Raw genomic sequence first — 20927 nt, 5'->3', positions numbered from 1 at the left:
TTTTAAATGATCCTCAATTAATATATAGGAGATATGTACCTCAGTATGAATAATGACCAGAGATGAAGAGAGATCGTCCTCTCACACGTTAAAGTCTCCTTTCTCGTCGACTTTCTCTCATTGCTCATTAGCATTACAAGTAATCTGCGAACAACGCGCTCCCATTAGTTTTGGATCCTTCAGACACTCACACAAGCATGAATGTTATCGGCCGATCAATCCAATTTGTTTTTTCATGTAATATGTCATGAAGTCAATAACTCGAAAAATGGTGCTACTTAAATAGTTAGGTGATTAGTTCCAAGAAAATCACATAGTTCCCAACAGAACACAATGTCAATAAATACATCCCTCAGACTTAAACAACACTGTCCCTGGTGTTATAGTCCAATTTTGTCCTCCAAAAACAAAGAAAACCAAATAAAAGCTAAAAAAGTAGAGTATTACCTGAGAACGAAGATGAGTGTCAACTGATACTTGTGGGTGTCGATCGTCACTCCAAGGGTGGGTGGCTGTCGACCAACACCAAGATGGTATCAACCCACACTGGATACTCTACGACACAAACTTTTTTTAATCCTAAAAAACTTAGCAGTGGATTGCCTTCCGCCATGCGCTTGTTTAAAGTCATTAGCTCCACTTTGAAGATCAGTTAGTCCAGATGAGATTGGGAACTTGCTAACAATTCTCAATATCTAGTAGCTTCACAAAATCATTTCCTTTGTCTTTCAGTCTGAAGTGATAAATAGCTCTAACTTTCGTGAATGGTAGTGATAAGCCTCTATTGTGCACCTTGTACCCAATGACGCCATATGAGAAGCCCTAAGGAACCAGTGTCAAATGAAGATAGTCCTTGAACCTTTTTGTCTTCATCTTCTTCTTTTTCTATCACCTAGACTTATGAAATTGTATCCCAATGTCTCCATCTTAGACTTCTTTGACATTGTTATTATCACTTTAGTATATCTGAGAAACAGTTACAGACAAAAGTTCATCAGATATCATAATGTACGTAGCAAGATGAATACCTCTTTGTGCTGGCACTACTTTGTAGAAGACATCCTCATCAATGTTGGAAAATGAAATATTTCCTTTTATGCATGTAAACTGCTCCTGCTGTAGCCAGAAAATATTTTCCAAGAAAAGGAGGCATCGATGAGCTTCCCATCTCCAACACATGAAAATTAACGGGAACAATGCAGTTCTCAATTTTCACTTCTAGATTAATGTTGACACCAAATGGAGATTTGCTGGAAGAATCTTCAAATGTCAGTTTGACCTTAGGAGCTTCTATGGTAAGACCAAGCTTATCAGTTATATACTATCAAACAAATCTTATGATAAAAATTTAATGTTCTTTGTATAATTTCCGCTTGAATGACTTATTAGCTATTTGTGTTATCCAATTACATCCCCTATATATTAAAAGAGAAGTATTACAACATTAGACGCATGACATGTGTCATCATGAGAATTATTTTCGAGAATCCTTAGAAAAGTAAGTTGGTCCATCTAAATATAAACTATAGTTTTCATTAAACTGATCATAAAATCATTTATTAGTATTAAAAGTTATTTTTCATTCTTTCTTTAAATAAAGCTACGGAATTACCTAATGTTATTAAAATATATATATAACAATTAATGATTTCCAATAACAAAGATTTGCTAACAATTTGTATACATTCAATCATTTTTGTTTAAATCTTTGTAATTAAAATAAATTACACAATTGCATTAACCTTATAGAAAAAATTAGATTTTTTTCGTGTATGTTGTATTTTGAAATTTTAAAAACGAGTATAAATTACGAAACTGTTAAAAGTCTCAAACAAATTTTTGTTATCAATGGTTTAAATTTTTTTGTTATAATAAGATATAAATAGTTATAACCCACATGAGTAAGAAGTTTTATTTAATAAGTGTTTATATTGATATATATATATATATATATATATATATATATATATATATCATTTAATTAAAATACATATCATATAAAATACAAACTATATATTGATATTTGCATTGAAAATATATTGCGAACTTAAATAATATTTTATATTTAAAATTAGCATTCAATTAAAAATTATTATAAATTACTAAAACTATTAGACATCTCAAATTAAAAAGTTTATTAATGGTTTAAATTTTTGTTTTAAGATGACAATAATCATAAAACCATATGATTAAAAACTTCATTTAATAAACAGCTTTACTATAAAATATTTTATATCTATCTTAATATCATTTAAATTTAATTATATAATATAAAATAGATAAAATTGATTTTTTATTTATTTACCATAAAATGATCGTTAATAACAAAAGTGATTGTATGATTAAAAACTTCATTTAATAAACAGCTTTACTATAAAATGATCGTTAATAACAAAAGTTCGTCACTATATTTTCCTTCACGTATTTGAGAAGATGACTTCTTTGAAGAAAGGAGAGATGAATAGATTATCTAATCACAACTGTTATTACTGAAACACAAACTCAGTTTCAGATTATTTTATTACTCAATTCCTTTGCAAAAGAAAAAGAAAAGGAAAAGTGATTTAACTTTTTAAACCCTGATGAAGCAAATCAATCAAAGACTCTATTTCATGTTTCTTGAGGGAGAAGCCAATCTCCACACCACCATTCCCATCTCTACCCTCCGCCATAGATATCGCTTCACCTTGATCGATGGACACAATCACAACTCTCTGCGGTTTGCCCCACCCGAAATCCAACCCGTACACTCCAAACCGGGTCGACCCGGCAACAGATAAAAGCTGCGCTCCTGGTGGAAGACTACTCATAAACGCTCCCATAATCTCCGGAAGCTTCAACGCCACCGTTTCATCCAATCCCTCAACCGAATCACTAACCATCCTCGCAGCACTCAAGAACCCTTCTTCACCCATAAACGTCTCCGCCGTTAACGGCATTCCAAGCGACGCCGACACGCAGTTCCCGAAGTAATTCGACGGAACCGGCGGGTCAAGAAGGCTCCGACAATCCACCGCGAACCCGTACCCGACCGGTCTCTTCGGATCTCCGCCACGAGCTCTGATCAAACATGTCAACGCGTACGAGAACGTTACCACGAACGTCGACAAGCGAAGCTCTTTAGGTGACGAGGAGGAAGCAGAAGATTCTCTCTTGAGTCGCTCTCGAAGCGTTTGGATATCTTCACGAGTGAGATCGAGGGTGAATCGGACGACGTCGGGACTAAGCTCCTGCGACGGAAGAATCTTTAAGCTCCTCGGGTTCTCTGGTTCTTTGCCGCCGGAGACCATTTTGAAGAAGGAATTCAACTGATTCATAATCTTCGTTTCGATATCGCCCGGAGCTTTTATGACCGTACGATCATAAATCGGGATTAGATCCTGCGGTACGGAAGCGTTTACCGTTTGGTCTTGTTGGCGTTTGCATGCGTTGGCCCAGAATTTGAGAAACATGGTTGTCGTTTTCCCATCTAAGACGGCATGGTGTGCGGTTACGCCGATGCAAAACCCTTGGTTTGGAAAAAGCGTGACTTGAAACGATACGGCTGAGGCTGACTCGTCGGAGACTTGTAACTCGGGCACCAGTGGGTACAACTCGGTGGTGGGGAACGGTTTGTTACCGGTTAAGAGTGAGAATTCTGCGCTCGACTCAGCGACAGTAAATGAAACGGCGTCGTTTGGGGAATAAACAAGGCTAGGCTTTTTGTCGAGTGAGTCCCAGACGAGTTTTCCGGCGAGCGGGAGGTAGTGAGAGAGGGATGAGGAAAGAGAGGACTTGAGATTGGGGACGATGACTGAGTCGAAGAAAGGACGAGTTGCGTCAGCGAGTCGGTAGAACATGACTCGTTCGACAGGGTGGAGTTTGTACCAGATTAGGTCGAAGAAAGTGAGCGATAGAGTGAAAGGCTCAGGTGAGTCAGAAGGGGTGACTCGTGACACGTCGATGACGTTAAGTGCAGACACCATTTCTTAAGTAATCCTGTGGTGCGAGATAAGTGGCGATGAAACTATCATATATATCCAGATATAAAAGAGATGTTCTGTACAAGGTAGAGAAATTCAATTTTGCGTAAACAAGAGAAAAATAATTAACATAACTATAGAGAATAAGAAAAAGAGAGCCATAAGAAATTTCCAAGATAATTTTGACCAAAAAAAGGAATTAAATCTCGTCAATGAATAGTGTATAAGCTTTTTCAATTTTACGATGGTGGCGTAATTCAATAATCTGGAGATGAAATCCATTTAAACTATAACTAAATGAAAACTAATTAAAAAAAAAGTAAAATGAAATTGTATTCAAATTTTAGAATTATTAGCAGGTTTACCAAAATGTGGTAGTTTAATTCCATTATAAAAAGCTGGTTATACTGTTTATTTTTCAAACTACTTTAACAACATAATACTATGTGATAATCCACTATGTGATAATCCGCACACTGGAGGGAATAAACATATAAAAATAATTATATTTAGTGATTATAAATATTAACTATTCTACTATACATATTTTTTGCATTTTAATAATAGTTAAAAAATATGTGTATAACGAATAATAACTATATATCCGCGTCTTATGCGGAATAAACGTTGTATATATAAATTACTTTATATATTATTATTTATTTTACATAATATGTAATAAAAATATTAAATATAAACTAAATAATTGAAAAACCATTAACTATCAAGTATATAATTTAATTGACACAAACACACGTAAATAAAATAAATAATTCTTGTTTATTTACTATTATTTATGATAAGTAAATCTAAACAATCACATTTATCTATTTTGTATATAATTAAATTTAAATGATATTAACATAGATATATATTATATTTTAATATGGCTATCTATTAAATAAACCTTTGTAATCATATGGTTTCATGATCATTCATATCTTTTATAACAAACTAGGGCCGGTCCGCCCTACGGGCGGGATGACAATTTAAAAATAATTTAAATAGTTAGAATAAATATTTTTGATATTTTTGATATTTGTTTAATATTTGTTTTTATTTTAAAATATTTTGTTCTGTATTAGTATAAATTATTATTTTATTAATTGTTATTCTTTATTCAGTTTTATTTCCATTACAACTGTATAAATTTTACCTTACGATTAATAAAATTGTTTATTTGAAGTTTTATTCTGATTTTATTATAATGGTGTAGAATTGTTGATTTATTTGTTTAATTTTAAGTTACCTAGTTTTATTCATTCTCTTACATTATTTTATATCGTACTCTTATTCGACTATATAACAATATATTTTAATTTTACATAGTTGTGGATCTATGTTTATAGTTTTTCTTAGAATTCATGACATAAATATTTAAAATATATTTTACATTTATTTAGTTAGAATAACTTAACATATCTCTTTTAATCTATTATGTATTACTATTTGGTTATATTTTCTTTAATTTTCTAATCTTGATCTATAAAATGATTCGCTTTACATTTTTTATTCAATATAGTGAAGTTTAGAGCTTTTTAACACTAATGAGCTTATATGCAAATAAATATATAGAATTATAACAATAATCTGTAACATTTCTCAAAAAAAAACAATAATCTGTAGCAACAGATATAAAAAGAGTCAATGTGGTATCTCCTCCCTCTTGTACAAACAACACCATAGTAATATAAGAATATATTGATTATAATTAACTGATAGATAGAGATCTTACGAAAGATGGAGACCCCAAATTACTTTATAAAAAGAAAAGTTTTTTTTTTTTATATCCTTTCGACTTTATCCTCCTTGATCACATGATTGGCCTTTGCGATTACATCACGTCCAACTTCTTTGAAATTGAAGCTACACTCGTGCTTCTCTGGGCACCTATGGCTTCTGCAGAACGTGCTACCGCATTTGCACTTAAACCCCATAACCCCAGCCTTCTTGTTACAGCTGAAACACCTGTTAGTCCGTGCAGGTTTCGACGGCTCTGCCTCCTCCTGTCCCGTGGCTATAGGAGCTGATGACGGCTCAGCTGTTACAACAACAGAGGCTGGTTCGGTTTCAAGAGGCTGTTTTTACTCTGGTGTGATAAGTGAGTTCTTGACAGCAGATTTTGCTACAGCGGTTAGATCTTCCTCGGCTCGGAGAATTCTGTAGCATCTGGAACAGAGGTTCATGTTGGAAGACACAAAAAAACCGCATCTATTGTCGCAGAGTTCTGGCTCAGTTGGTGGGAAGCTTGTGCTGTTGTTTTGCTCAGAGTTCATTGTTGTTCTTTTCTTCTTCTTCTTCTCAAATCTGTTAAACAAACAAAAAAATTATATTCTGACAGTAACATAAGAATGTTTTTTTTTAAAGGTTGTCGTTTCAGAACATTATAGAGATGAAAATCTTTGCATTAATTTGATTCAACCAACCTACGAAATTGAATCAATTGAATTAAACCCAGATTCGGTATAATCAATTTGCCTCAATTCGATTCAACACAGGTTCTATATAATCATCAAATGAAAATCAATAATAATGCGATAGTCACACCTCTTGTAAAACCACGCTATTCTAGGTAGCCGATCTAAACACAGGATCAAATCATAACCTTAGTTCGAATGAAACAAAAAAATTGATATTCAAAGTTTGAGAATACCCAGAAACGTACGGACATAGTATAGCAGAAAGCTTGAAGTTGTGGTTGCTCCGGGTAATCGGAATGGTCGCTGGCCTCACCTGCTCGCCGACGGACAGCTTGGTAACCCCACAAGACACTGACTTTCTTCACATGATGGGACTCCAGAACCTTAGAAGCCGGTGTTAGAGCACCGACGAACACATGTATAAACCCGCAAGCTCCCCACAGCGTTTACATTCCTGGCACAATTTCTCGAGACTCCATTGTTGATGTCGGCGATGGAAGAGGAGTATGAACCCTAGACTCGTTGTGACCGAGGAAGACGATAAGCGTTAGGTCACTTTTGGACTCGAACGCTGTGTAATCATAAAGCCCAGGTACGAAGCCCACAAATGTTAGCGCAAGATTAAATGAAACGCGACGTTTAAAAAAGAGGGGCACGTGTTGATTCCTCCTTGCACGACTTAGTGACGTGTCCTCAGCAGGAGAGAATTCAACATTTTTTTATATAATTAGATTTCATAAATCATCGAAAACAAAATTTTCAATGTGAAATTTTTAATAAATTTAAAATTTATAAATCTTCATGAAAATTCATTGTAAATTTTAAAATTAAAATATTTATGTATTTTATATGGTATATAGTTTAATTATATATTATTTCAAATATCTATTAAATGAGAATTTTTACTCAGATCATGTATATCTTGTTATAATAAAAATGTTAAACCAAAGATCATAATTTTTTAACATGAAACTTTTTAACGGTTTTAGTAATTTATAGACGTTCTAAAAAAAATGAAAATACAACATATACGGAAAAATCTAAATTTTAATTTTATGGTTAATTTGATTGTTTAATTTATTTTAATAACAACATATTAAATAAAATGATGGAGAATACACAAATATTTATTATTATCATTAATTACTATATTTATATATATATTAGTCATATTAGGTAGTAATAAAGGAAATAATGAAAAATAGTAATTGTACACTTTTAATTAATTTTATTATCCTACTATATAAAAGGAACTAATTTTGTGGCTTCTAAGAGTGTCCACTTCACCTAAAATATTCAGGACCAATCAATATGACATGTCATTTAGTATATTCTCCAGCTCAAAAGTAAACTATTGCAACATATATCCGAGCCCAATTAATTTTATGGGTTGGTCTTCCAGAAACTCATGTGGGTAGAAAGTAAACTCAAGCCCTGAGGAAATATGAAAAATTAAAGTTAACGAATAATAATTATAAAAGTCTCTTCACATATTAAAATTTAAGCATACAGCACGTGTTTTGGTTGCTCAGTATTATATGCTTTCTATATTACAATAATAGCCCCTGGATTATTTTATTATTATGCGAAAATATAGGATTTAAACAAAAAATTTGACCAAAAAAGAAAAAAAAAAAAAAAAAAAAACAGAAATGTTCTCATGGGTGAGAGAGAAAGACAAGCATCTCAGGCTGTCTTGACTTCAACAGTCATCTCCTCTTCTGCCGCTGGCTTCTCCTCCACAGCTGCCGGAGCTTCAACCGGTTTCTCCTCTTTAACCGGAGCTATTGCTAAGGAGTCAACAAAAGGTTGTTAGTTGCTATTGCTAAGAACACGATACTCAAAATTGGTATTGTGAAGGTATTTTATTTTGGTTCAAGTGTTGCACCTACATGAGCTGAATCCTCGACATGCTATCCCTAACACTAAAGTAATTTCGAGAAAATTTCTCATAACTCTCCTGGAGAGGCCAAGAGTAGAGAAGCTGCAAATTAGCTTCTTTTTTCAGTCTCAAGAATGGTGTCTTTTATGGGTATCTTAACCTGTTTTTTACTTTGGGATGCGTTTTTATGGCTTATTCTAGAGATCTGTATATATTAGCTACATATCTATGTTAATTGTTTCAGTTTCTTGGTAAATTGGTTCATCTTTGCTGCTATCAACTTTTTTTTTTGTTTCAGGTGTTTGATATCTCACCAAGTACCAATGCATCTAAGAAGGCACGCATTGCTTATCTTCAAGAGGATGCATGATCGGTCACAACATATGCATCTGAGTAATGCTTTACAATCTCCTCTTGAAATTATTTTGTTTCTCACATGCTCTCCCGGTTTAATTCACTTTAAATATAAGCATATTTCCTATTTAATCAAAAATGCGATTTGTTTGACTGCTAATCATTCATACATTTATTGTCATAATCAAATATTATTTGCTTCCGATACCTATGATTGCTCGAAGTCTTCTGAAACACTTAGAAAGTTCCACAACTTTAAGAACTATATTTTCTTTATCAAATTTGAAAGTAGCCAAAAAAAAAAAAGATCAGTCATTAGCCGTATTCCTTGGCAGTCATTATAAATCATATAAAAAATTAAGAAGAATAAGGAGAATTTAAAGGGATAAAAAAATTAATACTAATGTCTCTTCTTTAATATTTTTTAAGAAAAAAAGTGATCTTTGGCTTACACCTTTAGAGCCTTCAAGTTAATAAGTTTTCCAGCCATACAGATCATAACTTAAAACTTACAACTGTGTTCACTGGATTTCATTCATCCACACCAAAAAAAATTGTGAGCATCAAAACGAGTGAAAGGATCCAATGAAGGCAAGTACCAGTCAGATAACTGATCACGACTTCTAGGAAAGCGATATTTAGAACTATATTTAAATGCCTAAGATTCAATGTGAAAGTTATGAATTCAATGGTTTTAAAACTAAGATAAAATTATGTGTAATTTGTACATTTAAAAGAGGTTTGCATCAAAACTTATATAATTAAGATTAATGAATGTTTAGATCATGGGTCTAAATAGTTGGTATGTAGGTGCAGAAAATTTGTTGTAAGAATTTAGTTGGTAGATTTTAGGTTTTGTTGACGTAGTCGTAAGTTTTTAATGCAGAAAGATATTACAATTTTTAAACCAGTGTTTTAAGAGAAAATATGTTAAAAGGATTATATATTTAAAAGTGAGGGTCAATTAATTTACTAAGAGAAAAACTGGAAACAAAATTTATAAAAAAAAACTAAGTGAAATGAAACATTTTTACAATCCAACCAATCAAACACATAACTAAAATTTAATCAATTTTTTTTTGCTCGGCATCTTATATATAGTTTCCAATAACAAAAATATCAGATATTTTGATATTAAAATTTTTGAAATTTGTAAGACAGAAATAATAAATAACTGAAAATGATTTTATAATTTCTAGCTATTTTATTTTTATAAAAATATTATAATATTTATATATCAAATAAACATACGTACAAAATATATAATAAAAAATCAAAATTTAAACAAAAACCCGGGCGTAGCCCGGACCGACCCTAGTTAGTTTAATAAGAAGTATAATATATGGTTGGATAGACCAACATAATTCTTTAAAAACTTTCAGAAGCATTTTAGTGATGACAAGTGTCATAGTTAAAATGTTTTAATGCTTGTCAAATAATATATAAATGATGATAGTTCGTTTCGCAAAAATATCATTTTAATACTTTTCATGCACATTAGAAATATGATTGAAATGCATATACATTTTTATTAATTAAATATATTTAATAAATACTATTTGAATTATTTGTAATATCAATTAAGTTGTAACTAATATTAAATTTTATATAATTATAAAATTCATCAAAATTTTAAAATAACTTTTTATGTAATAAAAATGTCAATATGGCATATTTTTAAAAAAATAGGGAATATTTATTATTAGATTAAATTTCAAACATATAACATGTGTAAGATTATTGACCTAAGATCTGTGACCTCACGATTAGTAACCATTAGCCAGCTTCGACAAAATATTTGAATTGTTCCGAACATTTTTGCTTTAGTAAATCTAGAGGTGGATATTGAACCATCAAGTTCCTTAACCACTCACATGATGATATAACTTAGAATTGTGCAATGTTCGGCTAATAATGTGTTGTATTTTTGCGTTTTATAGCTATCGGCCTAACATAAATCATTTTCTTCATCGTTTTGCTTGCTTTCTTTCTCGAATAACAGCAAATGCATTTAAATGATTTAATCTATAGCCAACTCCTTTTAGGTGTACTAGAGCATATAAAACCCCACTTTATGTTCTACTGAAAAATTGAATGAAAAATAAAGTAATAAAAAAATGATTATTCCATAAATAAAGTAATAATTTTTTGTTTGTTTATTACTCTATTTCTCAACTCATTTTACAGTAAAACATAGAGTTGGGTTAGAAATGCTTGTATATATCTTATCGAGTTGTTTTCACACTTATTTCAAATTGCTTTATACTTTTTCTGTTTTATAAATAATATCATTTTACATTTTTTATTTTGTTTCAAAAAAAGTCATTCTATACTTTTTATGTAAATTTCATATTAAAGCTCTTTCTTACCTTTTTAAATAACCAATAGATGTTTAATTAAATTATTTTTATTTGAATAATTGTATAATAAATAAAGTTACATTAGTATATTTTATTGTTTTATTAATTTGCGTGAAATATGTCTAAGTGACATTTTTTTGTAAAACAGAAAAAATAACAGGGTATATACATCAACGTAGGATGTATGGAAATGGTTGAATAAAAAAAAGGATGTCTGGGAAATTTGATGTCAAAATGGACAAATTGGCATCTCTTCATATTAGACTTGGTAAAATTCAAACTTATTTTAGACTTAGAACATTATAATCTTGGAATGATGAATCTCTATTATTTTGCCTCTCTTTAGCAAAACTATACTCAGATTTTACCTCTTAATATGATTTTAAAACTATATTTAATATGATTTTGTAATTAATTTAATAAATTTTGTGTATTTTTATATGTCGTTATGGTCTAAATAGTTTTAGAGTTTCAATTTTAGAGTTTCAAATGAACTAATTCATAGATTGTTAAGTAGGATTTATAAGAAAAAAAATTGGTTTACTCATCTAGTGTATGATTTTATTGCCAAGCTTCCATTTATGAAACTCCCTACTTCCCTCAAAGGTTGCTCCCTATTTCCCTCAGAATTTTTCTGCGATGGTCCACCTCATACATTAATTGTCCACCTGTCGCAGAAATTCTCTTGAACCAACTCTAATAAGACTCCAAGCTATCAGATTATACGTAGTTCTACTTCTAATGGAATTCTATTAATAACACCGTCCCATTAAATTTGGTATTTTGTGAATTCATCAAACCAAACATATATATAATATATTTTATATTTCTATTTAATAATATAATTAAATTGGTATTATTAATTTTTTAAATTTGTAAAAATAAATATATCACACTATTTTATATTTTTGTTTTATTTTTGCAATAATTAACATTAAAATAATATACATTTATTTTCATGTAATAAATACAGTTAAATAAGTAAATATTAATTAAGTATTTAACATCTCTAGCTAAAAAGTTTTTTATAATATGATAGAATATTATATATATTTATATATTAAATATTTAAAGTTATAATCTCACTATGCTAAAATAAGTTTTAAAGAATAATCTAATTTTTAGAAAAAAATTATTTTTATCTATTAAATGATAATTAATTAATTATAAATAAATAATATAAAAAATTTTTGTCGTAACTTTTAATATTAAGATTAGAGTTGAAAAACATAAGATCAAATATAGTGTTATGGTTGGTTGGAGTTGTATTTTCTACCTTTTTCACTTTGCTTTTGCTTTCTAATAGTTGGATTTGCGGATCAACCCGCACCGTTTGACTGCTACCTGCGGATTGAGTTTTTTTTTCTTCTTAGTCGACATAAAAAAGTAATTTTTATATTATATATATGTGTGTCGGTGTGATCAAAAATATAAAGACATAGTATTCTTTAGAAAATAAAAAAGTATTTTTTAGAATATAAAACCTTGAACAGTAGATTTTATTTTAATAAAACATTATAGAAGGTGGTAACTTAAAATGGTATCTTAACGTTCAAGTTAGTGTGTTTGAAGTATTTCGATTTTGGAGTTCCGTGTTGTTTCGGACGTCACGTAAGACATTGACGTAACTGAAATTGTCATCGAAGAAAGTGGTGTTCATGATAGATTTGGATTCTTTGGATGTCTTAACTTTTAGACTTTTCCATTAACGTCTTTTTTCCTTCTTGCTGACGACAAAATTTTCACTATTTCCAGATATTATAATATGTAACCAATTTGATATCTGACACCAAATCTAAGAACATATCATTATATCTGTAAATAACTAAACTTATTAACTTTTTAGTTTTGTTGAAATTAAAAAAAAAGCATACTTATTCAAAGGTCGTTTCTTAGCTCTTCATTTGGACTTTTAAATTCGGCGAACATTCAAATGTGTATTTTTCTTCCTTCTTATTTTATATATATATATATATATATATATATATATATATGTAAAATCAAGAATATCCATTAGTACATATAAATTTAGAAGTCATGGGAGAAGAATGTGGTATCTATAAATATAAAATGGAATTAGTGAAATAAAAGAATGATATATGGAGAAAAAGAGAATGTTTCTAGAGAAATTGTTTAGAATATCATAAGTTAGTTACTACTTTTCAAAAATATATTCAATCAAAATTATCATAACATCTTTGCTTAGAGTTTATTTATTATTGTTTAGGCTTTAGTATTTAGTGGTGGAGTTGAGTTTATAAACTTCTATTAATGTTTTATAAATTACTTTTATGATTGTTTTATAAAAGTTAATTTAATCTTTTATAACAAATTTTAAGTATTGTGAGAATAATTATCCTTTAAAGATAAATTTAAAAACGGTATCAAACTTGTCGTAAAATGGTTCCCTCGCTCTGGCTCGGTATAACCGCTCAACCATGTATCCTGGCTAAGCCGCATATCTTCCCGAACGTGTAAAATGCCAGCCTTCTTTGTTTAAAACTTGATACCATGATAAAGGGATACACAACCAAATATCTAATTACCGCAAGTTTCACGTACATGATGTAGAGTTAATGAGCTTGTATAGAGGAATAACATGATCACAACGAGGAAATATTTTGTTAGCTGGTCTCGAACGATTGACTGGAAACCAAAGATCATTCCATACTGAGATAGATGATCATGTTCCTATCTTTTTTGTTTAGTCTTTTGATAACCAGAGCTCTAGCTGATACAATAGTACGCCAACCATAGGATGACGAGTTAGATCCCATTGGTTCCAATGGGCTAGTATTTGTAAAATACTGTCCTTGAAAACTTGGGAAAATAAGGAATTTGGTCTCTCAATTAGCCTCCAAAATTGTTTTCCTAACATAACTATATTAAAATCCACTAAATTCTTGAATCATATGCCTCCCTCGTCTTTATTTTGACATAACTTATCCCAGGTCATCCAAAATTGTGAAATAATACTTTTAACTTCGAGATTATTCTTTTTCAGGACTCGGAAACAAGACATAACATGATTCGGCGTATCCGTTGCCACTGACTTTACAAGTACTCCTTTCCACCTTTCGTAAGGTACTTCACCATCCATACATTCACTCTAGAAATCATCCTATCTTGGAGGAATCCAAAAATCTGTGTCTTAGAACCTGCGAGACACTCTAGAATCTCTAAATATGATATCATTCTTCTTATGGTATAAATTCTGAGAATGTCATGTAACTCTGCCCGGGTTGTATCCTCAATCTTATGCCCAAACTGCAATGATGATTTGGCAAAATTAATTTGTTGACCTGACACCTTTCCATAGTCCTTTAGAATTTGTAGAATTGTTTGACATTCATCCCTTTGTGTTTTGCAGAAGAAAAAACTATCTTATGCAAAATAGAGATGTGAGATCGCCGGACTTGCTCTTGCTACCTTTAAACCCGTTAATGTTTTTGTCTTTCTCTTCTTTCCTTATATTTGCAATCAAAGACTTTGTACACATAGTAAAAAGATATGGTGACAGTAGATCCCCCTAACGAAGACCTCTCTGCGGTATAATATGACCTTGAGGCCGACCATTTAGTAGTACCTTATAATGTACCAAATAAATACATGCTATAAAAAACTCTATCCATTTCAGATCAAATCTCATTTTTGTAAGCAGTGCCTGAATGAACCCCCACTCCATCCTATCATAAGCTTTGCTCATATCCGTTTTAATTGCCATAATTGTTTTTTGGCAAGATTTATTGTTCGTCAACCATGAAACATCTCATGTGCTATCAAAATTTTATCTGAAATTAATCGCCCTGAAATGAATGGCCGATTGAGTTTTGGATATTAATTTTGGAAGACAGGGTCGTAATCTCTGACACAAAACCTTCGAGATAATCTTGTAACCCACGTTCCTAAGACTTATTTGCCTCAATTATGGCATCCTATTTGGTCTTTTCGTCTTGGGGATCAAACAAATGTTTGTCAAATGTTCTTCCATCCAATTTCCCTTACCTCAGAAAGTTATTGACAAAATCTAAAACATCTCCCTTGATAATATGCCATGCATGTTGGAAAAAAATGTTGTCATCCAATCCGGCCCCAGAGCTTTTTCATGATGCATCATGAACAAACCTTAGCAAAATTCTTCTATTGTAGCTAAAGCTATTAACGTATTGTTCATTTGGGAGGTTATACTTATCGGGATATCTTCTAAAAAAGTCCCAAAGCCCGTGGGAGAAGTCGTTGTAACGAGATCATCAAATTAATTTAATGCCACCTTTTCCACCCCCATTTAATATGTTATCCACTATCCTCCATCATTATGTATCCCAATGATCATATTTCGAGATTGCCTTTGTTTGGTTAAAGCATGGTAAAATTTTGTATTTGAATCGCCTGCAGCATGCCACATATTTCTACTCTTTTGATGCCAGTAGTCCTCTTCATCTTTGTAAGCCTCATATAATTTCCTAGACGCTTCCAGAATGTCTTCTTGTGTCCTATTATCATTGTTTGGATTTCTTCCAATGCTTTATGCAGTTTACTTATTTTCTATTTTCTATAAGGCAAATTATTTTTCTTCCATATGGCTGTTTCATGTCTACATTTACTTAACTTATAAAATCTTTGTTAGAGTTTCCTGTCATCGTATTACAACCTTGAGCTATTGAGTCCATTAAGCAATCGTGTCCAATCCATCTCTTCTCAAACCAAATTGTCATTTTTTTTCTTGAAATTTTATATTCAATAGTTGCCACTACTGGTCTATGATCCGATCCTACCATTCTCGATCATTTTGGAAAAGAGCAAGGAAACAAAGTGTGTCATTCCTCTTTGGCCAATGCCCTATCCAACCTGCAACACACCATTTGTTGACATCACGTTTTCTAACGCTGGAAATTCTATCAGTCTGCAGTTTCTTATCATGCTATTACTAAGATTTATAGCCAATTATGTTATTTTTAAAAATTATAATTGTGCTAATTCTCTTTATGCAAAATTAAATTAAGATATCTAAAAATATTTTATTTAATTTATAAAATTTGTAGATTAAGATATCAGTGATACTAATATAATTTAAACAACTATTTTATTTTATTTATAAAATATTTTCTATATCTGAAAGACTTTATAAATCATATTCACATATGAAATTTAGTAAATATGTAAAGATAATATAAAGATCTAGTAAGTAAATATATACAAATAAAATTAGTTAATAATTAAAATTTATCTAAAATTATATCTATAAAAATTAATAGCAAAAAAAAGCAACCGAGTAATTCCATTTGTTTTCTTTACATTATTCATTAATTAATAAAAAAAACTAACAATTTTTAATATTTATGTTTGCAACAGTGTATCAAACCAACCCTATTGGTCACTTCTGATTAATTAATGTATATTATATATAGTAAATTATATAGATAGTATTAGTAAATAAATTTGTGTGTTTTCTAATTTTTTCATAATTAAAAATGTATTAAAAATTGGTGTGCCTAGCCCTGGGCAAATAAACCGGAGCCAAAAAACTGAACTGGAACTGAACCGAATAACCCGAAAACAAAACCAGACAGAAACTTTTAAATACCCGAATGGTTCCTATATTTCTATATCCGAATAACCGAACCGGAACCAAACCAAAAATCGAATGGGTTTCCGAATATCCGAAAATCAAGTTTTAACTTTCTAATATAAAGTGAAATGTCATAAACCCCACTCGAACCCGGGTTGGACAGGAAGAGTGAGAACATTGTTACTACCAGACAATGTTATCTTTTATGTATCTCTCTTATATCTATTATTATAAAGAACACTTTCATTCTCTTCTCCTCTTGCCACCTAGATAAATAGGAGAAGGAGAACATTACACGTGTCCCATTTTTTTTTCTAACCTCTGCGATTTTTTATTGAGTTCGTGCATTGATCCATATTCATTTATATTTGGGCTTTTGGTGTGGGAGGCCCGTGACGCCAGGATCATAGAGATGAAACACTGTGTTTCCTCCATTAGGTTTATCGCCAGGTCATCTTCACAACTCTAAAGCTCACGGCTTTCCTTTGCGCAGCCGAGATCTTTCGTCTCCTCCCTAACAGTACCAGTAACCGATTAACCTCATAAAAACCTCCTTTACTCCACAGCCACGATCTATATTCATTACGGCGCTTGAGACTGCGATGCGATTGCGTTTGGCTAGTAAAAGGTAACGAACTGGGTGCTAGAGTTTGAGAACTACTCCTAAAGGGAAACAATGAAGCGGGTGGTTCCGGCAAGCTTGAACCCTGAAAAGTTGATGAACCAGCAGGTGTAGGGGCATTAAAGTTAGGATATTGCAAGGGTTGCTGCAGAGAACTGGGCATTGGCAGTCCATGAGGGGGTCGAATCAGAGACTGCTGATGCAATTGGGGAAGACAATTGGGAGGTGGTGAGTAGAAGCCTTGCCAATACAGTAAATACTTATAAAACTAGCACTTTATTGACTCAAAATCTGGTTGGATTAATGAATTTACAAATGTATATTAAAGTAGACCACTTAGATTAACACGTTAATTAATATATTTTGTATATAAATATTTGATTCATTTATTAAACGGGTACCCGAATCCGAACCGAAACCGAACCAAAATATTATAAGTACCTATTGGTTATAAGAATGATTTATTCAATATATCCGAAATTGAATGGTTCCTTCCCGAATACCCGGATGCCCAGGGCTAGGTGTGCCACACACCATTTTACCTTCTTCCTATTTTAGGTGTGGTCCAAGATCATGAATATCCCGCTCTCCACTTTTTTTTTCTAGTTCATTAATTTTTAATCAAAACACAAGCAAAAATAATTTACTGAATGGTATCATATATCCTATACCAGACTGCACTATAGTCGTCCTACTATATACATTCGAGGCCATAATCTTCTTCTTTAAATCCTAAAAATGTTCTACATCTTCTTCTTTCTCTATTGGTTCCCTTTGGACCACCATGATCATGCATAACCAGAGAAAGACTCATTGAGTAACAGGAGCAAACACAAACGATAAAAATAGAGGTGGCTGTGCCTTAAGAACCTGAGAAATAAGAAAAAGGCATCGACAAGCGTTGGCCGTGCCTTTGGAACCTCAGAAATAAGAGAAATGCATCCACAAGCGTACTCTGGTGGCTCTTATAACGCAACATAGTCAAATATATAAAGTAAACTTTAGGGATAATACGCAAATGATCAATACAATGATTTGACGCCATCACTCTTTATGTGTTAACATCACTAATTAAGATCACTAAAAGGAGTATACGCTTGGTTAACTAAGAATAAAGTGACGTGATGGAAACTTAGTAAAATCTTTATTATTCCGCTTGCCATGGAAGAAGTCATCGCAGGGAAGTAGAAGTATGGAGTACAGTGCACGCTAAAAACTATCATTGACAATTCTTCTTGAACGGAAGTGGCAATGAGCGTTGGAAAAATAGACCTGTCATGCAAGTTTTGGGTGCTTTTTCTGGGTGCATCAAACAAGTGTCTTTCATAAAAGGCACGGCCAACAGATAGAAAAAGTGACATGAAAGAGTAGAAGCATTTATTGCTACAAATTAAATCCAGTTTACCACTGGAGATTGGTCTTGACTGAGAGATCATGTGTATTGCTAACTGAGAATGTGCTCTTGAAGTTATAATCTACCCCACACATCTTCAATTTTTTTAACATGTTGGTTGATGTCTAATTTCATAGGAGAATCAGCATGTATGAATTTAAAGGAATGAGACATATCAATTGGATCAAGACCAATAAACAAAAGTATCGAACCTTCGTGTCCAACCAAGACGTGATCGTGAATGAAATGGACAAATATAAGCTCAATAGCAAGAAGGGGAAGTAGGACAACCACTAAGATTTTTTTCCGTCTAAATCTATATTATTTGCACATTCATAGAATGTTCTTTCTTGTGTACTTTATTTCAAGGTTTCGTGATAACAAAATAGAATAATCATGAGTTCTTATCTCTTTTGGAAGACATTTTTTTATGTGTTGTGATTTATGACCACATTTTAAAGGTTTTGTGTGTTTTGATTACGTTTCAAGGTTCTATGTTTCATATTTTTGGAAGACATCTCTTTTGTTTCATACTTTGAAAGGAAAAAAACCCAAAATTTCTGACTTTGTTGTTGTTTTTATGTTACTTCACATGTTAACATGTATATGAATGAAAAAAATATGATATCCATGGATGGATCTTATCTAAAGCACTCAACCCTCTCAACCAACCAAGACGTGATCATGAAGCTCGGAAAGAGAGCATCTAGAAGCTCAATAGGGAGGGAGAGGACAGGACATGCTCATGAGAAATAATGGTGGAGAAGAAGTTCAAAGCAAAATACATGTACTAGTTTTTGAGCAAACCAACTATTAGTTTCCTTTTAATTTTCATTTCAATACTAATTTGCTATTTTTTAATGTATGTGTAGCCATTTGGTGATGGTAGCAAAATTACAAGAGAATGGACAACTTCATATATCTTTGACAATCCAATTAAACAACATGAAGGTATATTTACCACTCGATTTTAATTTTTTTAACATTATGATAGATTAACAAAAACTAAATCTTGTTTGTGTATTCTTTCGACTCACACAAGCAGCTTATTACAAAGACATACCTATCCCCAAACATCGTAACCTTTCTTATGAACATTTCGCCAATCATATCCAAATCAGAACCGGAAAGAAGAATTCATTCTCAGTCAGAAATCTCAACATAACAATTGAATTCCTTAGAGATGACAGACTTCATAGAGATGTGCATGTGTATTATATTGTGTTTCAGTTACTAATCTGTGCATCTGAAATTTAATAAACATTGTTTGTGTAGTGGGTTATATGTGGAAGAGGAGGGAAAACCAAAGTATATTTTGATTGTGAATGAACTGTGAACGAACATACAATTATTTCAAAGTTGGAGACAATTCCTCTTGGAATTTTTTAGATGACCGGCTGGAACTACTTGAAGTTGGGAAGGTAAGTAGAAATTTTAATTTATTTTCACATCAAAAATAAGGCAACATTAGTTGTAATATATGATTATGTCATATTTGTCTCTAGGAAATCAAATAATGTCCCTGGAGAATGTAACAAATTACGTGGTGAACATGCTTTGCTTGTTGAGAAAGAAGTTGAACACCATATGAAATTGATTTTATGGTTCCTAAGAACTCGCTGGAGTGGGTTATACTAATGGTATGTAATAATGCATGATATCACTCCTAGACCCTCGTGGTTTTGATATCTTAAGGCCATTTTAATAATTTTATTTTTTATTTTGTAGATGAATATCAAACATAATATAAACGGATGGAACTCCTGAAAACTCCTGCATTTTTACTTGTGGCATTTCGTGGTTAGAGATAGCTATATTTTGCTATATTGTGGTCTTTTTCTTTTATTGTAAGGGATATATAAGTTTTTGCTACTAAATTCTCCATGATATCATTATTTTTTATGGATTTTTGTGATAGTGTATCTAGCTATATGTTCAACTGTTTTATGTCGTTAACAAATTATTGATAGTTATGTTACTAAAAGTATTTGATAAACAACTTTTAAAAAAAATCAACTTCATTATACATTTTAGAAATTGGAACACTTAATCAAATACAATACGATAGCGAAAAAGCTCTAGATGAAAATGTGAGAATCAACAACAACCAAATTTAATTAAACAAGGCAAATAAAGTAATAAATGACTACTTGGGATAGAAGATGCATTAATGGTTCCTGACAAGGTTATATATATTGGGTTTTACTGTTTTAGCATACATTTTATTTGCAACAAAAATGACCATATAATTATTTATCGTATTAGAAAACTCTCCATCCAGTTATTTATGGTAATAATATGATTTACAAATAACTAATAAATTTTTTACAATCTTAAATTAAATCATATTCATGAAGTTTTTAGA

General features: G+C 31.5%; 1 protein-coding gene and 1 pseudogene across 1 annotated transcript; both read right to left on the bottom strand.

The window, feature by feature from the left end:
* Positions 1 to 2326: 2326 nt before the first annotated feature.
* Positions 2327 to 4091, bottom strand: LOC106445926 (phenolic glucoside malonyltransferase 1-like). The gene has a single exon (XM_013887577.3). The coding sequence runs from the start codon at positions 3963 to 3965 to the stop codon at positions 2565 to 2567; it is 1401 nt and encodes a 466-aa protein (XP_013743031.2). The 5' UTR covers positions 3966 to 4091; the 3' UTR covers positions 2327 to 2564.
* Positions 4092 to 5041: 950 nt separating this feature from the next.
* LOC125607909 lies at positions 5042 to 9654 on the bottom strand (annotated as a pseudogene).
* Positions 9655 to 20927: the final 11273 nt, after the last annotated feature.

Source organism: Brassica napus, chromosome A4, assembly GCF_020379485.1.
Source record: "Brassica napus cultivar Da-Ae chromosome A4, Da-Ae, whole genome shotgun sequence".
Lineage (NCBI taxonomy): Eukaryota > Viridiplantae > Streptophyta > Magnoliopsida > Brassicales > Brassicaceae > Brassica > Brassica napus.
Note: the sequence above shows the minus strand (reverse complement) of the source record. Positions and strands in the feature narration are given on the sequence as shown.

Excerpts from the sequence above, each read along its gene's own strand:
- LOC106445926 (XM_013887577.3), bottom strand. The coding sequence starts at position 3,965 with ATGGTGTCTGCACTTAACGTCATCGACGTGTCACGAGTCACCCCTTCT.